At 49.0% G+C, this 18,371-nt stretch overlaps 1 protein-coding gene across 2 annotated transcripts; it reads left to right on the top strand.

The window, feature by feature from the left end:
* The first annotated feature begins 1,683 nt into the window (after positions 1–1,683).
* On the top strand, positions 1,684–17,986 carry LOC733474 (novel protein similar to pqlc2). Of its 2 annotated transcripts, XM_031905125.1 has the most exons (8): positions 1,684–1,938; positions 10,242–10,436; positions 15,072–15,201; positions 15,273–15,360; positions 15,483–15,628; positions 15,887–15,979; positions 16,707–16,892; positions 17,176–17,986. In XM_031905125.1, the coding sequence occupies exons 2-8, from the start codon at positions 10,264–10,266 to the stop codon at positions 17,263–17,265; spliced, it is 906 nt and encodes a 301-aa protein (XP_031760985.1). In that variant the 5' UTR covers positions 1,684–1,938; positions 10,242–10,263; the 3' UTR covers positions 17,266–17,986.
* The last annotated feature ends 385 nt before the right edge of the window (positions 17,987–18,371 follow it).

The following is an 18,371-nucleotide window of genomic DNA, read 5'->3' as shown; positions in this document are numbered from 1 at the left end:
TAATACTTTTTAATAAATGCTCTTTCTAGTGGAGATCTCCTGCCCACAGAGCCACATGGAAACTCCCACAGGAAATGCTCCCTCACCCGGCACCGAAAGGGTTAAGCAGAAGTTTTGGGTTTTATCACACTGGCTTTGTCTGTTATCTGCCCCACTAGCCCTTTTGTCCTCCCCAGAGCCATCGGCTTAGAAACACTTCTCTTTGACTATAATGTAATGGCCGACTGGGCAGTCTGGGGTGTCGTGGTGGCCGAGCAATTCCGGCTAGTTGGGATTCCTGCTGGGCTTGGTGGCCAGGTGATTGCCGCTATTAAATCTAATAATCACCTAACCTGAGGTGCAGGCAGTTGCGTATATGTTTCTGGCACCACTGGCAGCCAGAAAATATCACATTTGAGCCAATATCTTTGCCCGTGGTGCCGGCCACATTTCCACTACACTTACTGATGGGAGGCCAAGGCATTTCCCTGGTGTTGGAGAAGGTACCATGTGTGCCATGAGGTAAGGTATGGGCCCCCCGGGTGCCCAGTCCCACCCTGGATGCCCAGTCCCACCTCGGCTGCCCAGTCCCACCCTGGATGCCCAGCCCCACCCCGGGTGCCCAGTCCCACCCTGGATGCCCAGTCCCACCCTGGATGCCCAGTCCCACCCCGGGTGCCCAGTCCCACCCCGGCTGCCCAATCCCACCCCGGCTGCCCAATGCCACCATGGCTGCCCAATCCCACCCCGGCTGCCCAATCCCACCCCGGTTGCCCAATCCCACCCCGGTTGCCCAATGCCACCACGGCTGCCCAATCCCACTCCGGTTGCCCAATGCCACCACGGCTGCCCAATCCCACCCCGGTTGCCCAATGCCACCACCTGGGTCAGAATGGAGTAAGAAACCATAATAAATAAACAACATAAATGACCTTAGAGGGGTGGTTCTCCTTTAACTTTTTTTAAGTTTTTTAATTCATCATTAAAAGGGCTAATTCTCAGCAACTTTTCTATTGGTTCTAATTTTTTATTTTCTATAGTTTTTGAATTATTTGCTTTATTCTCCTGACTCTTCTTCTACTGACCCCAACATCCAAAAAACCGTGTGCCCTATAAGCAGGGGCATCAAACTGGTCAAATTACCCATGTTTTGGGGGCCCTAAATTGCATTTGCTGCAGGGAACTAGTTGCACCACTGTCTATAAGGCTACAATTTTATTGTTATTGCTACTTTTTATTACTCATTTTTATATTAAAGCCCATTCCTGTTTGTATTCCAGCCCCTCGTGTAAATCAGTGCCTGGTTGCTAAGGTAATTTGGACCCTAGCAACCAAATAGCTGCTGAAATTCCAAACCAAAAATGAAAACCAATTGCAAATTGTCTCAGAATAGCACTCTCTACATTATGCTAAAAGTTAATATAAAGGCGAAGAACCCCTTGAATATCAGCATCTGCAGCCCTTGCCTACTGGGGGATTCTGGGAGTTGTAGTTCAACAACAGCAGGGGCTCACTATGCACATCCCTTGTAGAACTGTCTCACAACTGTTACAAACTGTATGTCTCTTCTTTGTCCAAACTATTGTGTCCGGTCACTGGCCTGTGGGTAAGTGAGGTTGGGCAGTTGGGGGCGGAGTCACAAATAAACAAAGCATTCTACCCAGGGTCACATGACTGGGGGTTATTTATTTGACTGTACTTGTGGTTTAAATGGAACAGAGGGAAGGCAGGGAGCTGAGAGCGGACGGGGGTAGAGACCAAGGGACAGGCATGTACTGTGTGTATGGAGGGGAGACTCACACTCACACTCACTGAGGGAGGGAATACTGGGACACTCAGTGTCAGAGGGTGAGATATAGAAATTGGATTTATCTCTGCACAGTACCAGCTGTATGTGAGCTGACTTGGAACAAGCAGAAAAGCTGAGAAGAGAGTTGCAAAAAATTGCCCTGCTCAGAGTTATGGGGCATTAGGGACTGGGGAGAAGAGAGAACAAATATATATATGTGTGCATTTACAACTTCTTTTTATATTTATTTGAGTTGGAGGTGCCATAGTGTTTCCCATAGACAGTACAGTATGGGGGTACAGCTTATTGTGTGCCCAGAACATGCCTTCTCTGTATATTTGTATTTATACATATGGGTAGGAGGTGCCATAGTGTTTCCCATAGACAGTACAGTATGGGGGTACAGCTTATTGTGTGCCCAGAACATTCCTTCTCTGTATATTTGTATTTATACATATGGGTAGGGGGTGCCATAGTGTTTCCCATAGACAGTACAGTATGGGGGTACAGCTTATTGTGTGCCCAGAACATTCCTTCTCTGTATATTTGTATTTATACATATGGGTAGGGGGTGCCATAGTGTTTCCCTTAGACAGTACAGTATGGGGGTACAGCTTATTGTGTGCCCAGAACATTCCTTCTCTGTATATTTGTATTTATACATATGGGTAGGGGGTGCCATAGTGTTTCCCTTAGACAGTACAGTATGGGGGTACAGCTTATTGTGTGCCCAGAACATTCCTTCTCTGTATATTTGTATTTATACATATGGGTAGGGGGTGCCATAGTGTTTCCCTTAGACAGTACAGTATGGGGGTACAGCTTATTGTGTGCCCAGAACATTCCCTCTCTGTATATTTGTATTTATACATATGGGTAGGGGGTGCCATAGTGTTTCCCTTAGACAGTACAGTATGGGGGTACAGCTAATTGTGTGCCCAGAACATTCCCTCTCTGTATATTTGTATTTATACATATGGGTAGGAGGTGCCATAGTGTTTCCCTTAGACAGTACAGTATGGGGGTACAGCTTATTGTGTGCCCAGAACATTCCCTCTCTGTATATTTGTATTTATACATATGGGTAGGAGGTGCCATAGTGTTTCCCTTAGACAGTACAGTATGGGGGTACAGCTTATTGTGTGCCCAGAACATTCCCTCTCTGTATATTTGTATTTATACATATGGGTAGGGATTTTATTGAAAGTAAAAACATTACAAGTAAAATATAAACATTTCAGAAACAGAAAAGCAAACAAAAATGCATCACATTATTACTCAATGAAATTCAGAAGCAAAGAAGAATCACAAATGAAAATGTACATTTACCCAGAGTGCAACATTCTCTGCCTTTCGCTCAGTCTCTCTGGATTTAATGAAAGCAAGTTCCCTTACAATTGCCCCTGTGACTTGCCCCACCGCTTCTCTCTTCTGACTGAGGGTTAACTTGCAGCGCATATGCCACAGATAATAGCGCATAACAGATATTATAAGATACAGGGTTTCCGTAGTTACCGCGCCAGCACACTCACGCCCCACTATCCCGTACGCCATCTCCGTATAATTCAAGTTCTCCAAAAAACCCAAGTGTAAAGTATTTGCCAGGGAAGATTTGAGGCTCTTGGTAATGACACAGTCTAACAGAAAGTGCTCCTGGGTCTCATCCGTGCCACAGCCCCAGGGGCATTCCCTGTCCCCCACATTCAGATACCGTAGGTTCCCCCTGACAAACAGTTTCCCCTGGAGGGAGAGCCAAGCGTTATCCTGAAACTTTTTGGGCAGTCTCTTACTGTTTAGGAACTTTAGGCTCAGAGCCAGGGTCTCGCTCGTGCAGTCTCTCAGAGCAAGGGGAACACAAAAGAAAACCTCCAAAATCCTGAAATAAATGTTTTTCCTAGGGGCAGACTTGAGTTCCTCCATCCCTATGTGCCACTTCCTAATGAGCTTCAAGGCCTGAGCTACATGGGGTGGGACACAACCTCCTCTTATCCGGACACTCTTCAGCCTATCATTGAGCAGCCAGTCCTTGATAAAAGGCGACACCCAGGCCCTAATACTGCTCTCCCACAGAGAGTCGTTCCCCTGAGCCATACCCCCAAGGTTACATTTGAGGAATATGACACAGAAGAAAGCCACCGGGCACAGCATGCCCAAACCTCCCTCCTTTCTCTGCAGGAAAGTTACTCCCCTTTTAACTGGGTTCAGTCTGCTCCCCCAGAGCATTTGGAAGAACAGACTGTGGACTCTTGCGTAGAAAGATTCTGGCAACAAGAAGATATGAGAGACAAACAGAAGCAGAGGGACCAAGAAAGACTTGATAACGTTAATCCTTTCCCTATAGGTCAGCCTCCAAGCCTTCCATCGCTGAACCTTTGCTGCACAGGCATTCAGTTTCTCATCCCAATTTGCCTTTGCATCATCGCCCTTCCCAAATTTTACACCCAAGATCTTAACCCTCTCTGGGGCTACAGGGAAGTCTTTTAGTTGGAAACCCGGCTCTTCCTCTAAGACCCAAAAAGCTTCCGATTTTTCTTGGTTGACAAGAGACCCAGAGGCCTCTGAGTAGCTTCTGATGTGCTCCATTACCATAGACGCCTCCTCTGGTCTAGACAGAACAATGGTCACATCATCCGCGTAGGCTACTAACTTAAAGGGCTGACTCAAGGGAAACCGAACACCCTCCAATGCACTATGCTGTAATGCTCTTAGGAAAGGGTCCAGAGCAAACACATACAAAAGTGGACTGAGAGGGCACCCCTGTCTTACCCCTGCTCCCACCTCAAAGTCTTTGCCTCTCCAACCATTAATCAATGGAAAGCTTCTTGCCCCTTGATACAAAGTCTGTAACCATCTGACAAACTGACCCGGAATGCCGTATTTCAGCAAAGCAGCCCATAGGTATTGGTGATTAACTTTATCAAAAGCCTTTGCTTGGTCCAAGGTCAGAAGATACTTTCCCCATTTATGGACTTTGCACCTCTCTAAGGCCTCTCTTATTGTAAGGACTGCTCCAAAAATGCTACGTCCCTCCACTGTGCAGTACTGAAAGGAAGATAGTAAAGTGCCAGCAAACTTACTTAGCCTTGAAAAGAGAATTCTTGCAAGAATCTTTCTGTCAGTGTTAAGAAGAGCAATGGGCCTCCAATTCTCAACATGCCTTGAGTCCTTCCCCTTTGAAAGCAGGATCAAGGAAGAGTATCCCATAGAGGGAGGAAGACTACCCTTCTCCAAACTCTCATTGAAGACTTCAACAAGAACAGGAGCAAGTTTGTCTTTAAATCTTTTGTAAAACTCTGCTGTTAGACCATCAGGCCCTGGGGCCTTTTTCTTTTGCTGTTTGTCTATGGCCTGAATCACCTCTTCCAGTGTTATTTCTGCTTCCAAAGTGGAAAAATCCAAATGATCAGTATTGGGACCTGGGGTCGCCTTCAAGAAAGCCTCGGTCTTTCCCTTATCCAAAACTCTTTCCCTGAAAAGCCCAACATAGTAAGATCTAACAGCTTCCAAGATCCCCTCCCTTGACTTATGAAAATGACCCTGGGAGTCATAAAGACCCTCAACCAGCTTTTTCTCAACAACCTCTTTGCAGTTCTGGCAAGGATCTGGGCAAACAGAAGCCCCATAGTCTCTTTCCAGAACCAAAGACTTGTACCGGCTGTACTGATGTTGCCTGATCAGTTGCTTGAGTCGGTTTCGCTTTTCAGCCCCCTCCCCTTCCGAAATACAGATCTCTAGCTCCTTTCTCAAGGACTGGTACCTCCTCTCCTTCTCCCTCCCTTTTTTATAAGAGATAGACTTGAAGAGGGACCGGAAAGAATCCTTGGCTGCATCCCACCATACAGATAGAGAATCATACAGCTCAACCTTTGATATCTGCACCAGCAGCAGATCCTCAAAAGATTGTTCTGCCTGTTCTCCTTCCAGGGAACCTACATCAAGTCTCCATAAACCCCTCCCAATCTTGGGCTGGTTCCGGATACCATACAGAAAGGAGAGTACCGAGTGATCTGAGAACTCAACGGCCTTCTCACAGACCTCTGTAAAAGATTCACCTTTCTTAACAAAAATCATATCTATTCTGCTGCTCCTCTGCCCACAGAAATACGTATGTTTGCCTGCCCGACCCCCCCATGTGGCCACATCTACTAAACCCGCATCCTCAGCCAACTTATTCATAAATGAACCCTCATATTTACAGAATCTGCCAGTCCTGTCTACTGCCCTCAGGACTTGGTTGAAGTCCCCTGCCAAGATGACTGGACTTGATGTATACAGGTACGGTTTGATCTCTAATAAGAGTTCCCTTCTCTCTGAGGGCCCCTGGGGGCCATACACATTGATCAATCTGATCAGATTCCCTTGCAATACAATGTCAAGCATCAAACAACGCCCAACCTGGATTTCTATGATTTTTTTAATCTCCAACCCCTGAACATTTTTGAAAAGTATTCCTACCCCTCCTGCCGGCTCCTCAGCAATAGACCAAAAGGAGGGCCCGTGCCACCAATCTCTTTTGGCTTCAAAAATCTCACTTCTGGTTGTGAGCCTGGTCTCCTGCAAGAAAAGGATTTCAGCCTCCACCTTTCTAAAAAAATCAAAAGCCAAAAATCTGGTCTTCCTATTCTTGATGCTACAGACATTGGCTGTAAGGAATGGGATAGGATGATCCATCATTAGGTCTTGTTTTGCTTCTGCCTACCACCAACCCCTTCATCACCCCTTCTTTTCACCTGAACTTTTGGGGTACTCTCTGCCCCCTCCAGGTCAACCACCACCTCCTCCCCTGGGGACTCTGCCTCCTGACTCTCCTCCCCACTCTCTTTCCTCTCTCTTTTTTCCTGTCCTTCTTTGCCAAGGCCCTAGCCTTCCTCTCCTCTTTCCTCTCCTCCTCCCGCAGCCTCTCCTCCTCTTCCTCAGCGAGATCCCCCCAGGTTTTACCATCTGGCAGGACAAATCTGTTGTCTGTTGCTACCGTCATTTTTGGGGGAATGTTTTTCCTTTTCTCTGAGGATTTTCCCCCCGCCACACTCCACTCCCCTTCTTCTCTAGGCTTACTGACCCTCTGCTCTCCTTCCTTTTTCCCACTGTTCCCCTTGGGTAACCTCCCTTGTGCCCCACCCATCACCTTAGTAACTGGGGCAGAGGATTCAGGCTGCACAGCCTCCCTCTCTGGTTCCACTACCTCTGAGGTTTGATCCCCTTCCTCCAGAAGTTCCATTGAGAGGCTCATTTCCTCCTCCAAATTAGAACATTCTGCCACCATATTGTGCCATGCGTCGGGGCAAGAGCTGTGGGCGTGGCCTAACTTCAAGCACAAATTGCAGCGGATTTTCTGGCATTCCTTACTGGGGTGCCCAGTCTCACCACAGAGGGCGCACTTTAGAACTGTGCATTTAACTGCAAAGTGCCTGTTTGATCCGCACTTGAAACACACCCTGGGTTGGCCGGGGTAGAAACAAACGCCCCTGTCCTTCCCAATAAAAAAGGAATTGGGGAGGTGCTTGGGGACATGGAGATTCATGTGCAGTTTGACCTGCACCTTCCACCCTCCTACCCAGAAACCCTCCTCATCATACAGTGGGGTGAAGGGGGACAGAACGGTGCACTGTCTCTTTAGCCAGATCAGCACGTCATCCGGGTGCACAGACTCAGTCTTAAACATGATGGTGACTGTCTTGGTGTCGGGCCTGGAGACTGGGGTCACCCTAAACCCCTCCCACTCTGGGGCACCTTTCTTACCCTCATACCTGCGCCAGAAATCATCCAACCCCTGAGACAGTTTGAAGCCAAGATCAAACTCAGTGTCTGTGACACTTATCAGCCCACTTACGTCTGCAGGGGTAAAACCCAGGGACTGTTTGATGAGATTCCTGCCCACAAACCTGCGCCCCGGGAACTCACCCCTCTCCTTCTCCCACTTGATCTTCACTACATTCTTCCTCCTACTGGCCGCACTCTCACCCGCCATAGAGACATTCTGCTGAAACAGTCTCTTACCGTCCCAGGCACCTCTCCTCCCTTGTGCCCCTTCACTCTCGGTATTTACAGGGGGATTCCCTGCACCCTCTGTGGCACCACTATCACCCACTCTTGCTGCAGCATCACATACGGTTTTATCAGTCAATGGTGCAGCCATGTCAGTACTCCCTGCAGCCATATTAGTACTCCCAGCAGCCGCGCCAGTACTCCCAGTAGCCGTGCCAGTACTCCCAGCAGCCTTGTCAGTACTCCCAGCAGCCGTGCCAGTACTCCCAGCAGCCATGTCAGTACTTTCAACAGCCATATGAGTACTCCTTGCAGCCATGCCAGTACTCCCAGCAGCCATATGAGTACTCCTTGCAGCCATGCCAGTACTCCCAGCAGTCATATGAGTACTCCCAGCAGCCATACCAGTACTCCCAGCAGCTATACCAGTACTCCCAGCAGCCTTGCCACACTGCACACTCACATGAGGCACACTCCCACCAGACACACTCACAGTATTAGCATTATTGCATGGCAAAGAATCAGTCAGTGGATCCCAGGAATCCGCACATGACGGACCCCCATTCCCACCCGCAGGAGTCACAGTCCCTTTAGGAAAAGCAAAATAGTCTTTCAAACCCTTTTTCAGTTGGTTTCTCTCCATTTCCTGGAACCTCCTGCGGTTATGATAAAGCTCTCTCCAGGGCTCTATAACTGCCAGAACCCCGGTAATGTTACTTTCAATGTCCTCCAAGTCTTTGTTTAAATAAGCAATTTTTTCAACTGCTTTTGCTCTCTGTGCCCCCCTAAGGGCCCCCAGTCCAGCCACCATATTGTCTATACTCCCCTCCAAAATGTTCCTTTTCTCCTCCAGAATGTTAATGTCTCTCAGAGCCCTGATGATCTGGGTCTGATTGGGCCCAGCTGAGCCCACAGTCTCTGGCTTCCCAGCGCCATTGCTAGCAGCTGTCTCTCCCCCATCACACAGGTGTATTGCTCCTACCTGGGCCATTGCAGCAGTCTCAGAACTCTCTCTCAGCGCCTCCTCAGCCACTTCCATAGCCACACAGCCTGCGGCCTCAGCACTCTCCATGGCTGCCTCGCAGCCTGCAGCACTTCCCTCCTGGGTCCCAGCATGCCTTGCAGCAGCTTCCTGGCTTGCCTCTGAACTGCAGCTCCCAGCAACAGAACTGCCGTTTTCCGCAGCAGAACTGCAACTCTCTGCAGTAACCTCGGCCTGGTCGTCCAGGGTGTTCGCTCGCTCAGGGACCTCCATTACAGATGGAACGCCGCACGTGCCGGTACTTTCTCCTTCTTTGTCACTTTTAGCCATGGCCTTCACCTCCTTGCGCACCTCACTGCTCTCAGCCGCTGCTGCCAGATTGGGGGGAGCAGCCTTCCTGCTGGATCTCAGGCAGATCCTCACTCCTTTACCCGGAGTTACCACAACTTTCTTCCTCATTCTTTTGAGGAAATTTTTTTGGGGAAATTGCAGAAAAAATAATTCTCCTGAGAGAAATCCTCACAACCTGCAAAGTTTGCAGGTAAAAAGCACTCCTCCCAGACCCAAAAAGGGCCTGGGAAACCCTCACAGTCTGGAGCTCACACACACACCTCCTCTCAGTATGGGAGTACAGCTTATTGTGTGCCCAGAACATTCCTTCTCTGTATATTTGTATTTATACATATGGGTAGGGGGTGCCATAGTGTTTCCCTTAGACAGTACAGTATGGGGGTACAGCTTATTGTGTGCCCAGAACATTCCTTCTCTGTATATTTGTATTTATACATATGGGTAGGGGGTGCCATAGTGTTTCCCTTAGACAGTACAGTATGGGGGTACAGCTTATTGTGTGCCCAGAACATTCCCTCTCTGTATATTTGTATTTATACATATGGGTAGGAGGTGCCATAGTGTTTCCCTTAGACAGTACAGTATGGGGGTACAGCTTATTGTGTGCCCAGAACATTCCTTCTCTGTATATTTGTATTTATACATATGGGTAGGAGGTGCCATAGTGTTTCCCTTAGACAGTACAGTATGGGGGTACAGCTTATTGTGTGCCCAGAACATTCCTTCTCTGTATATTTGTATTTATACATATGGGTAGGGGGTGCCATAGTGTTTCCCTTAGACAGTACAGTATGGGGGTACAGCTTATTGTGTGCCCAGAACATTCCTTCTCTGTATATTTGTATTTATACATATGGATAGGGGGTGCCATAGTGTTTCCCATAGACAGTACAGTATGGGGGTACAGCTTATTGTGTGCCCAGAACATTCCTTCTCTGTATATTTGTATTTATACATATGGGTAGGGGGTGCCATAGTGTTTCCCATAGACAGTACAGTATGGGGGTACAGCTTATTGTGTGCCCAGAACATTCCTTCTCTGTATATTTGTATTTATACATATGGGTAGGGGGTGCCATAGTGTTTCCCATAGACAGTACAGTATGGGGGTATGAGGGTAATTGATACATAACTGTTTGCCCATCTCTCCCCTAGGGCTTGCTGGGCCACTAACAACATGGCTGACAACCTGACTTCGCCAACACTGTCCCCAGGAGATGACATTTTCTGCCCAAACGGAACCAAGTGGATTTTGGATGCATTTGGCGACTGCGCAGTGAATGGGCGGGATCACGCCAGCGTGTATCTGGGAATGATCTCCATGGGGTTATTCATGGTTTGCACTTTCCCGTGAGTATTACTAAGTAAAGGATTATACCCCCCCCCCCCCCAGGTTGTGACCTCCTTCCGGTAATGGTCAGTTGTTCCCTGGGGACAGGGTAGGGGGAAGGTCCCTCCATATGTTCTTCCCTTTCCTTTCATGTCCCTGCTGGGTTTCCCAACACCCTGCTTTGTGCTCTCCCCCCCCAACTCCCGTTATCTTGTCTCACACTCTACTGACTCTCACTGTGACTTCTGCACCCAGATATCTCACCCACTCATAAGCCACTCGCCTGTCCTTGGAAGGGGTGAAGACACACAGAGCTACTTAGTAGCAACTACTCATGGCTACTAAACACCAGAAAATCCCCTGCCATAGACAATACTGAGAATTGTCTCTTCTAAACACACGTAGAGACAGTTATCAGTAAATGATCAGCATTGTCCCTCCTCAGTCTCCCACCCTGTAACCTCCTCAGCCTCCCACCCTGTACCCTCCTCAGCCTCCCACCCTGTAACCTCCTCAGCCTCCCACCATGCACCCTCCTCAGCCTCCCACCCTGTACCCTCCTCAGCCTCCCACCATGCACCCTCCTCAGCCTCCCACCCTGTACCCTCCTCAGCCTCCCACCCTGTAACCTCCTCAGCCTCCCACCCTGTACCCTCCTCAGCCTCCCACCCTGTACCCTCCTCAGTCTCCCACCCTCTACCCTCCGCAGCCTCCCACCCTCTACCCTCCGCAGCCTCCCACCCTCTAACCTCTGCAGCCTCCTACCCTCTACCCTCCGCAGCCTCCCACCCTGTACCCTCCTCAGTCTCCCACCCTGTACCCTCTGCACCCTCCTCAGTCTCCCACCCTGCACCCTCCTCAGTCTCCCACCCTGCACCCTCCTCAGCTTCCCACCCTGCACCCTCCTCAGTCTCCCACCCTGCACCCTCCTCAGCCTCCCACCCTGTACCCTCTGCTGCCTCCCACCCTGTACCCTCCTCAGCCTCCCACCCTGTACCCTCCTCAGCTCCCACCCTGTACCCTCCTCAGTCTCCCACCCTGTACCCTCCTCAGTCTCCCACCCTGCACCCTCCTCAGCCTCCCACCCTGTAACCTCCTCAGCCTCCCACCCTGTACCCTCCTCAGCCTCCCACCCTGTACCCTCCTCAGCCTCCCACCCTGTACCCTCCTCAGCCTCCCACCCTGTACCCTCCTCAGTCTCCCACCCTGTACCCTCCTCAGCCTCCCACCCTGTACCCTCCTCAGCCTCCCACCCTGTACCCTCCTCAGCCTCCCACCCTGTACCCTCCTCAGTCTCCCACCCTGCACCCTCCTCAGTCTCCCACCCTGCACCCTCCTCAGCCTCCCACCCTGTACCCTCCTCAGCCTCCCACCCTGTACCCTCCTCAGCCTCCCACCCTGTACCCTCCTCAGTCTCCCACCCTGCACCCTCCTCAGTCTCCCACCCTGTACCCTCCTCAGCCTCCCACCCTGTACCCTCCTCAGCCTCCCACCCTGTACCCTCCTCAGCCTCCCATCCTGTACCCTCCTCAGTCTCCCACCCTGTACCCTCCTCAGTCTCCCACCCTGTACCCTCCTCAGCCTCCCACCCTGTACCCTCCTCAGTCTCCCACCCTGCACCCTCCTCAGCCTCCCACCCTGTACCCTCCTCAGTCTCCCACCCTGTACCCTCCTCAGCCTCCCACCCTGTACCCTCCTCAGTCTCCCACCCTGTACCCTCCTCAGTCTCCCACCCTGTACCCTCCTCAGCCTCCCACCCTGTACCCTCCTCAGTCTCCCACCCTGCACCCTCCTCAGCCTCCCACCCTGTACCCTCCTCAGTCTCCCACCCTGTACCCTCCTCAGCCTCCCACCCTGTACCCTCCTCAGCCTCCCACCCTGTACCCTCCTCAGCCTCCCACCCTGTACCCTCCTCAGCCTCCCACCCTGTACCCTCCTCAGTCTCCCACCCTGTACCCTCCTCAGCCTCCCACCCTGTACCCTCCTCAGTCTCCCACCCTGCACCCTCCTCAGTCTCCCACCCTGCACCCTCCTCAGCCTCCCACCCTGCACCCTCCTCAGTCTCCCACCCTGCACCCTCCTCAGCCTCCCACCCTGTACCCTCCTCAGCCTCCCACCCTGTACCCTCCTCAGTCTCCCACCCTGTACCCTCCTCAGCCTCCCACTCTGTACCTTCCGCTGTCTCCCACTGTATATAAGAATGTGCTGCAGGCAGCGGGCGAGCAGGTTGGTTCTGACAATTGTTTGTAACCTGAGCTCAGGGTGCAGCGAGGCTTCTCCCACCCCAGGGTGCTGCCCCCCACCCCTCAGGTTGTCTTTGCTTCTGCCCAATCATTAGGTGTCGTGGGGGATGGAGGCAGCAAAACATGCTCAGTCCCTAATCATATAACGACTGGCTAATTACCCATAATGCATCGCCAGGTGCCATTAAAGGGATACTGTCAGTCAGATAAGAAGTTCCTGGCTGGGCCCATGATTATTGGCTGGAATTCTACATAAACTCCCAGGATTGAGCTGCAGACACGCGGCAGGATTAGTTACCCTTTAGCTCCTATGTATATACAGCTGTGTGAGGAAGCCTGGGGCTTATTTAATTAGGAGAGTGAGAGGAATAAAACAGTTTGGCTGGAGCAGAGTAACCACAACCACCGAAACCTTAAATACATGAAATACACAATCTTCTAATAAATCTTTAGATTTATTAGATTGATTGATTTGATTGGCTACAGGTTATACCCCTGTCACTATTCTGATGCTTTGATTGGCTACAAGTTATACCTCAAACTGGAGTTGGTCTAGCCAAGTGAAAGTTCTAATGCTCCGATTGGCTACAAGCTGGGCTAGTGTTTTTTAATCTTCTGATGCTTTGATTGGCTACAGGTTTTACCCCAGTCAATCTTCTGATGCTTGATTGGCTACAAGTTATACCCCATCAATCTTCTGATGCTTTGATTGGCTACAGGTTATACCCCAGTCAACCTTCTGATTCTTTGATTGGCTACAGGTTGGTTTAGCCAAGTGAAAGCTCCAATGCTCTGATTGGCTACAGGCTGGACTAGTGCTTTTTAATCTTCTGATGCTTTGATTGGCTACAGGTTATACCCCGTCAATCTTCTGATGCTTTGATTGGCTACAGGTTATACCCCGTCAATCTTCTGATGCTTTGATTGGCTACAGGTTATACCCCGTCAATCTTCTGATGCTTTGATTGGCTACAGGTTATACCCCGTCAATCTTCTGATGCTTTGATTGGCTACAGGTTATACCCCGTCAATCTTCTGATGCTTTGATTGGCTACAGGTTATACCCCGTCAATCTTCTGATGCTTTTATTGGCTACAGGTTATACCCCGTCAATCTTCTGATGCTTTGATTGGCTACAGGTTGGTTTAGCCAAGTGAAAGCTCCAATGCTCTGATTGGCTACAGGCTGGGCTAGCACTTTTTAATCTTCTGATGCTTTGATTGGCTACAGCTCTATTTTGTCCTGTCAAACTTCTGATATTTGGATTGGCTATGGGTTGGCCTAGACCTGTTGACCTTCTTATGTTTTAAATGGCTACATTCAAAGCAGATTATAAAATGTGTTAAAATTATTCATTATGGCCTGCCCCCCCCCCCACCAGAGAGAACACCCAATAAATATAACCTGATTTTTTAATGGAATATGTCGATTTGATTGGCTACAAGTTGTCTAGTCAAATGAAGGTTCTAATTGGCTATAGATTTGTCCATTCATATGAAGGTTCTAAGCTCTGACTGGCTATAGATTGGTCTAGAACTGTCAGTCTGCTGATGGAAAATCCAAAGAAGTTTTATAAGGGTTGTAACCCAGTCATAACAGAGTTTACTTCCCCTTTAAAAATGTTAGTCCTATTTAACCTTGTCTTACTAAGCCTAGATTTCCTGTATCTGTAACTGGAGGGTAGAACGGAACCTGTTACCTGGGGTAATTACACAGAAACCGGTTCCCTAGGAGCAGAGACAGACTCGTCCATTCCAGAAAGGCAGAAGGAATTATAATAATAATAAAAAAAGACCAGCTGCAAAACTGCTAAGGTTCCCTATGACTTCTTTGTTAAACAGGCAAACTTGCCCTTTAGGGGGTGGGACCTGCCCAATTTCCCCTTTAGCCTCCTGTTTTACCAACCCTGCCGTAGTCTCAGGAATGGGATTGGCATAGAGAACCCGCCAGTCTGCGCATTCTGGTTCCGGTCCGGTCATTATAACGAGGCACTAAATTAACCTATACGGTGGCTCCGCCTCCTTTTAATCTCACTAATGTCATGGGGGTCAATAACTAAAAAATGACTTCAGCTGACAATTCCTTTTTTTTTTCTGGACCCTCCCAGGTGACTTAATGTGATGGGTGTGGCTTCCAGCAAAAAGGGCGTGATCTGGGCTAATGGGGGTGTGGCTAAAGTTGGGTGATATTATTGTGCAATGGTGCTCTACAGTACCCTCTCATGTAGGTGTGTGGGGGGGGGGTGTAAGTAGTATGTGGCCCCATGATATCTTGGGAAGCGCTGAGGTCCTGAGTTCAATTCTATCTGCAAAGGGGGCAATTGGCTACTACTAATTGGCTGATCAATCCCTGTAAATCGCTACAGAATATGGGGGCGCTATATAATTAAACATGTGTTTTTGCCCCCCCCAGACAGTACTATGAAGCCTTCAAGACCAAGAAGATGCACGAAGCCATGTCCATATGGTTCCCCCTGCTGTGGGTGGCCACTGACGCAATAAACCTCGCTGGGACTTACCTTGCGGACCAACTGCCCCTGCAGGTAGGGTTCTGCCCCTCACAACTCCCGGCACTCCCGTTACCTGCCCTGATGCCCCTGTCTCCCCCCCACAGAAATACTTCGGCATCTACTTTGTCGTGAGCGACTCTCTGATGCTCGTCGTCTATCTCTACTTCAAGTTCCAGGACAGTAAACCCAAACGTGAGTATCTACAACTACAACTCCCAGCATCCTCCACAACCCATTGGCACTTAGCAACAGCTGGGTACTACAAGGTACAAACAGTGATGGGTAACACTTTGATTTCTCTTTCGCCCAATCAGCTTACACCGCCTTAAACGCTGTTTGTGGATTTGCCCTTTTGGGCTGTGTGGCCACTTTCTCTCTGCTTCAGGAGTCGGAACCCGCTGTGCTGACCCCCGAGGATGTGATACCCAGCCGGCGCCTACTCTCTACTGATGGGGATGAGGTGCGTTTTACTGCTTCCTACAACTGCTTAAAGGGGAACTAAACCCAACATAAGGCTCCTGGATTGGCCAACTGATCCAACTGACTGGCCCTGCCCTCTCAATAGCAGCCATTAAAGCTGCCCATGGGGTTCCTCACTACTGAGTTGGCAGCTTATTGGCCCCTGAATGAGGGGGGGGCCTAAATGGGGGGGGCTGAATGCATCCCTATTTGCAACCCTGGAAATTACCATCGTTATGTTCTTTATTGTGTTTTTAAGAGTAATTCTGTCCGGATGGTGATTGGCTTTGCCTGCGGAGTCATCTCGTATGGAATCTACATCATATTTCGTATTCCCCAGCTCGTGACCAACGTGAGTAACTGCCCGGCTCAAGGTACCGATTTATCTGGGGTAATTTAGCAACTTGCCCACTCTGGGGGAATATGAACAAAGTGGGTGTGGCCTTCAGTGGGTGTGGCCTTCCGGTTCATGTAATTGACATGGGTGTGGCCTTCAATGGGCGTGATTAAAGGGGATATAAACCCAACCATAGCGCTGCCCCACGGCGCCCCCTAGTGTTGCTATAGTCGTAATTCTAGATGCAAGGAAATTCCCCAATGAGAATTCTACTGAGCAACAATGTGAGTGTAAGTGCAAGAGAAGTGACCAATGAGAATGCTGATTCCCAGCACTGTGTCAGGCCCCTTGCTGGTACCTTACATATAGAGATAATGATGGCATTTTCCCCTCATTATATGGCACAGGAATCAGACATGGGGATAAAGGGACAGACTTGTTCAGTGCTGGGAAACTGTGCTTATTGCTCCCAACTCCAATTGCAGGAACAGAGAACAGGGAGCCGGATTTACTCACATCAGCTGGGATTCTCATTGGGGGATTTCTTGCATTTTAATGCAGTTTTATTGGGCAATATTGCTTTAAGAATACAGCCCTGATGTTGCTGGACTACAGCTCCCAGCATGCCTCACCCTTCGTTATATTGTACATATAATATACAGGTTTGGTCTCATAGGGAAATGACTGTTTATTATAAAGAAATGATCAATTTGACCCCCTTTGTATATATTTTGTGCCGTAGTTTAAGAGGAAATCGGTGGAAGGTTTGGCCCTGGGAATGTTCCTGTTCATGATGTCGGGAAACATCTTCTACGGAATAAGTATCGTCATCAAGAGCCCGGGGGCAGGCGAGACGGAGGCCAGCGAAGCGCTGCATCACCTTCCCTGGATCGTAGGCAGCGTCCTCTGCTTCTTTGTCGACTGTACCGTATCCTTTGTGCATATGGGGCTATTCCTATTGGCGCAATGGCGTCTCCTAGGGAAACGCTATGTACATGGGAGCTGCCATATTGCCAAATGTGCAAAAAAATAATGGCCAATATGGTCAAAATAGGTCAGTACTTGTCAGAATCTGGGTAAGTATGGGCAGCATAAGGTATAGGTATGGGACCTGTTATCCAGAATGCTTGGGACCTGGGGTTTTCCTGGTAAGGGATCTTTCTGTAATTTGGATCTCCATAACTTAAATGTTCTCCTTCACACAAGCCCAGTTCATGTATCAGTTTATCACTTATAGACCAAGGAACCTTCCAGAAGAGAAGTTGCCGCTCCTGGAGTCCAACGGAGCCATCCCTGCCTGACAGGCTGAAGTGGATCATGAAGAAAGGGGGCAGCGCTGAGTCACTTTATACAGACTGGGGAAATGGTCTCACTCCAGTTCTACTATGGACTTGTGCTCATTCCAACTGTGTGTGGCCCTACAGAGAGTGGCCCTAAGCCAAGAGCTCCCCCTGCTGGCAGAGAGGGATTTTTTTTTATCAGCTCCCCCAGTGGTTGTTTTCCCTTTGGTTTTAGTGCATAAAAGATTTGTATTTTTAAAATTTTAATAAGGACTGGTGGCAGCCGTGCCCCCCGGTGCCCAAATACCCCATGTTATAGTAAGTACAGCAGCCTGAGAATGCACAGATGCCCCCCAGCTACAGCCATCGCCCCAGTACAGTGTTGCTCTGTGAGGCCAGTGTTATTGTTATTTTTTATAACTTGTTTTTCTATTCAGCCCCTCCCCTATTCATATTCCATACTCTCATTCATTCCACTCCCTGGTCGCTAAGGTAATTTGGACCCTAGCAACCAGACAGCTGCTGAAACTCCAAACTGCAGAGCTGCTGAACACAAAGTGAAATAAGTAAAAAACTATAAATAATTAAAAATGAAGACCAATTGCAAATTGTCTCAGCATATTACTCTCTACATCATATTAAACGTTCCTTTTCTAATGTTCCCATTTTTATGTGACTAAATTGGTTCTGTGGATGAGCCTCATGTATCTGCTTCTCATAAAGTTTAATTGTTACAAACTGTCGTGGTTTGGTTTCCTCTTCTTTTTGCTTTGCTCTCTCGGCCAAGCAGCGAGGGCGGCTGGTCGGCGTTACACAAGGAGCCATTATTATAAGCTCAACGGGGAGTGAAATCTGCATAGGGGTAAAGCGGAGAGGTGCAGTTCAACTACAGGGATATTCCTTTTCCTTTCATTTTGCTTTCAGTAGAAGCAGTGGAGGAGCCACGAGTAGGAAAAGCATCTCCTTACCCTGATTAACCCCCTAACCCCTGTGGTTTAACCCCCAACACACGTTTATACACTGATGATAGGATTGTATGTAAATGCACCTTATTGTTTATATTACAAACACAACACAAATAGCAGTTTATTGTAGTCACAACTGTATTGCACTATTGGTTGCACTAA

The sequence above is a fragment of the Xenopus tropicalis genome, chromosome 7 (assembly GCF_000004195.4).
Source record: "Xenopus tropicalis strain Nigerian chromosome 7, UCB_Xtro_10.0, whole genome shotgun sequence".
Lineage (NCBI taxonomy): Eukaryota > Metazoa > Chordata > Amphibia > Anura > Pipidae > Xenopus > Xenopus tropicalis.
This window is presented reverse-complemented; position numbering and strand designations above follow the sequence as displayed.

Bases quoted from the DNA above. Each gene is read 5' to 3' on its own strand.
- LOC733474 (XM_031905125.1), top strand. From the start codon at position 10,264: ATGGCTGACAACCTGACTTCGCCAACACTGTCCCCAGGAGATGACATT. The intron at 10,437-15,071 runs GTGAGTATTACT...TGCCCCCCCCAG, and splicing joins TTCATGGTTTGCACTTTCCC to ACAGTACTATGAAGCCTTCA. The intron at 15,629-15,886 runs GTGCGTTTTACT...TGTGTTTTTAAG, and splicing joins TCTCTACTGATGGGGATGAG to AGTAATTCTGTCCGGATGGT.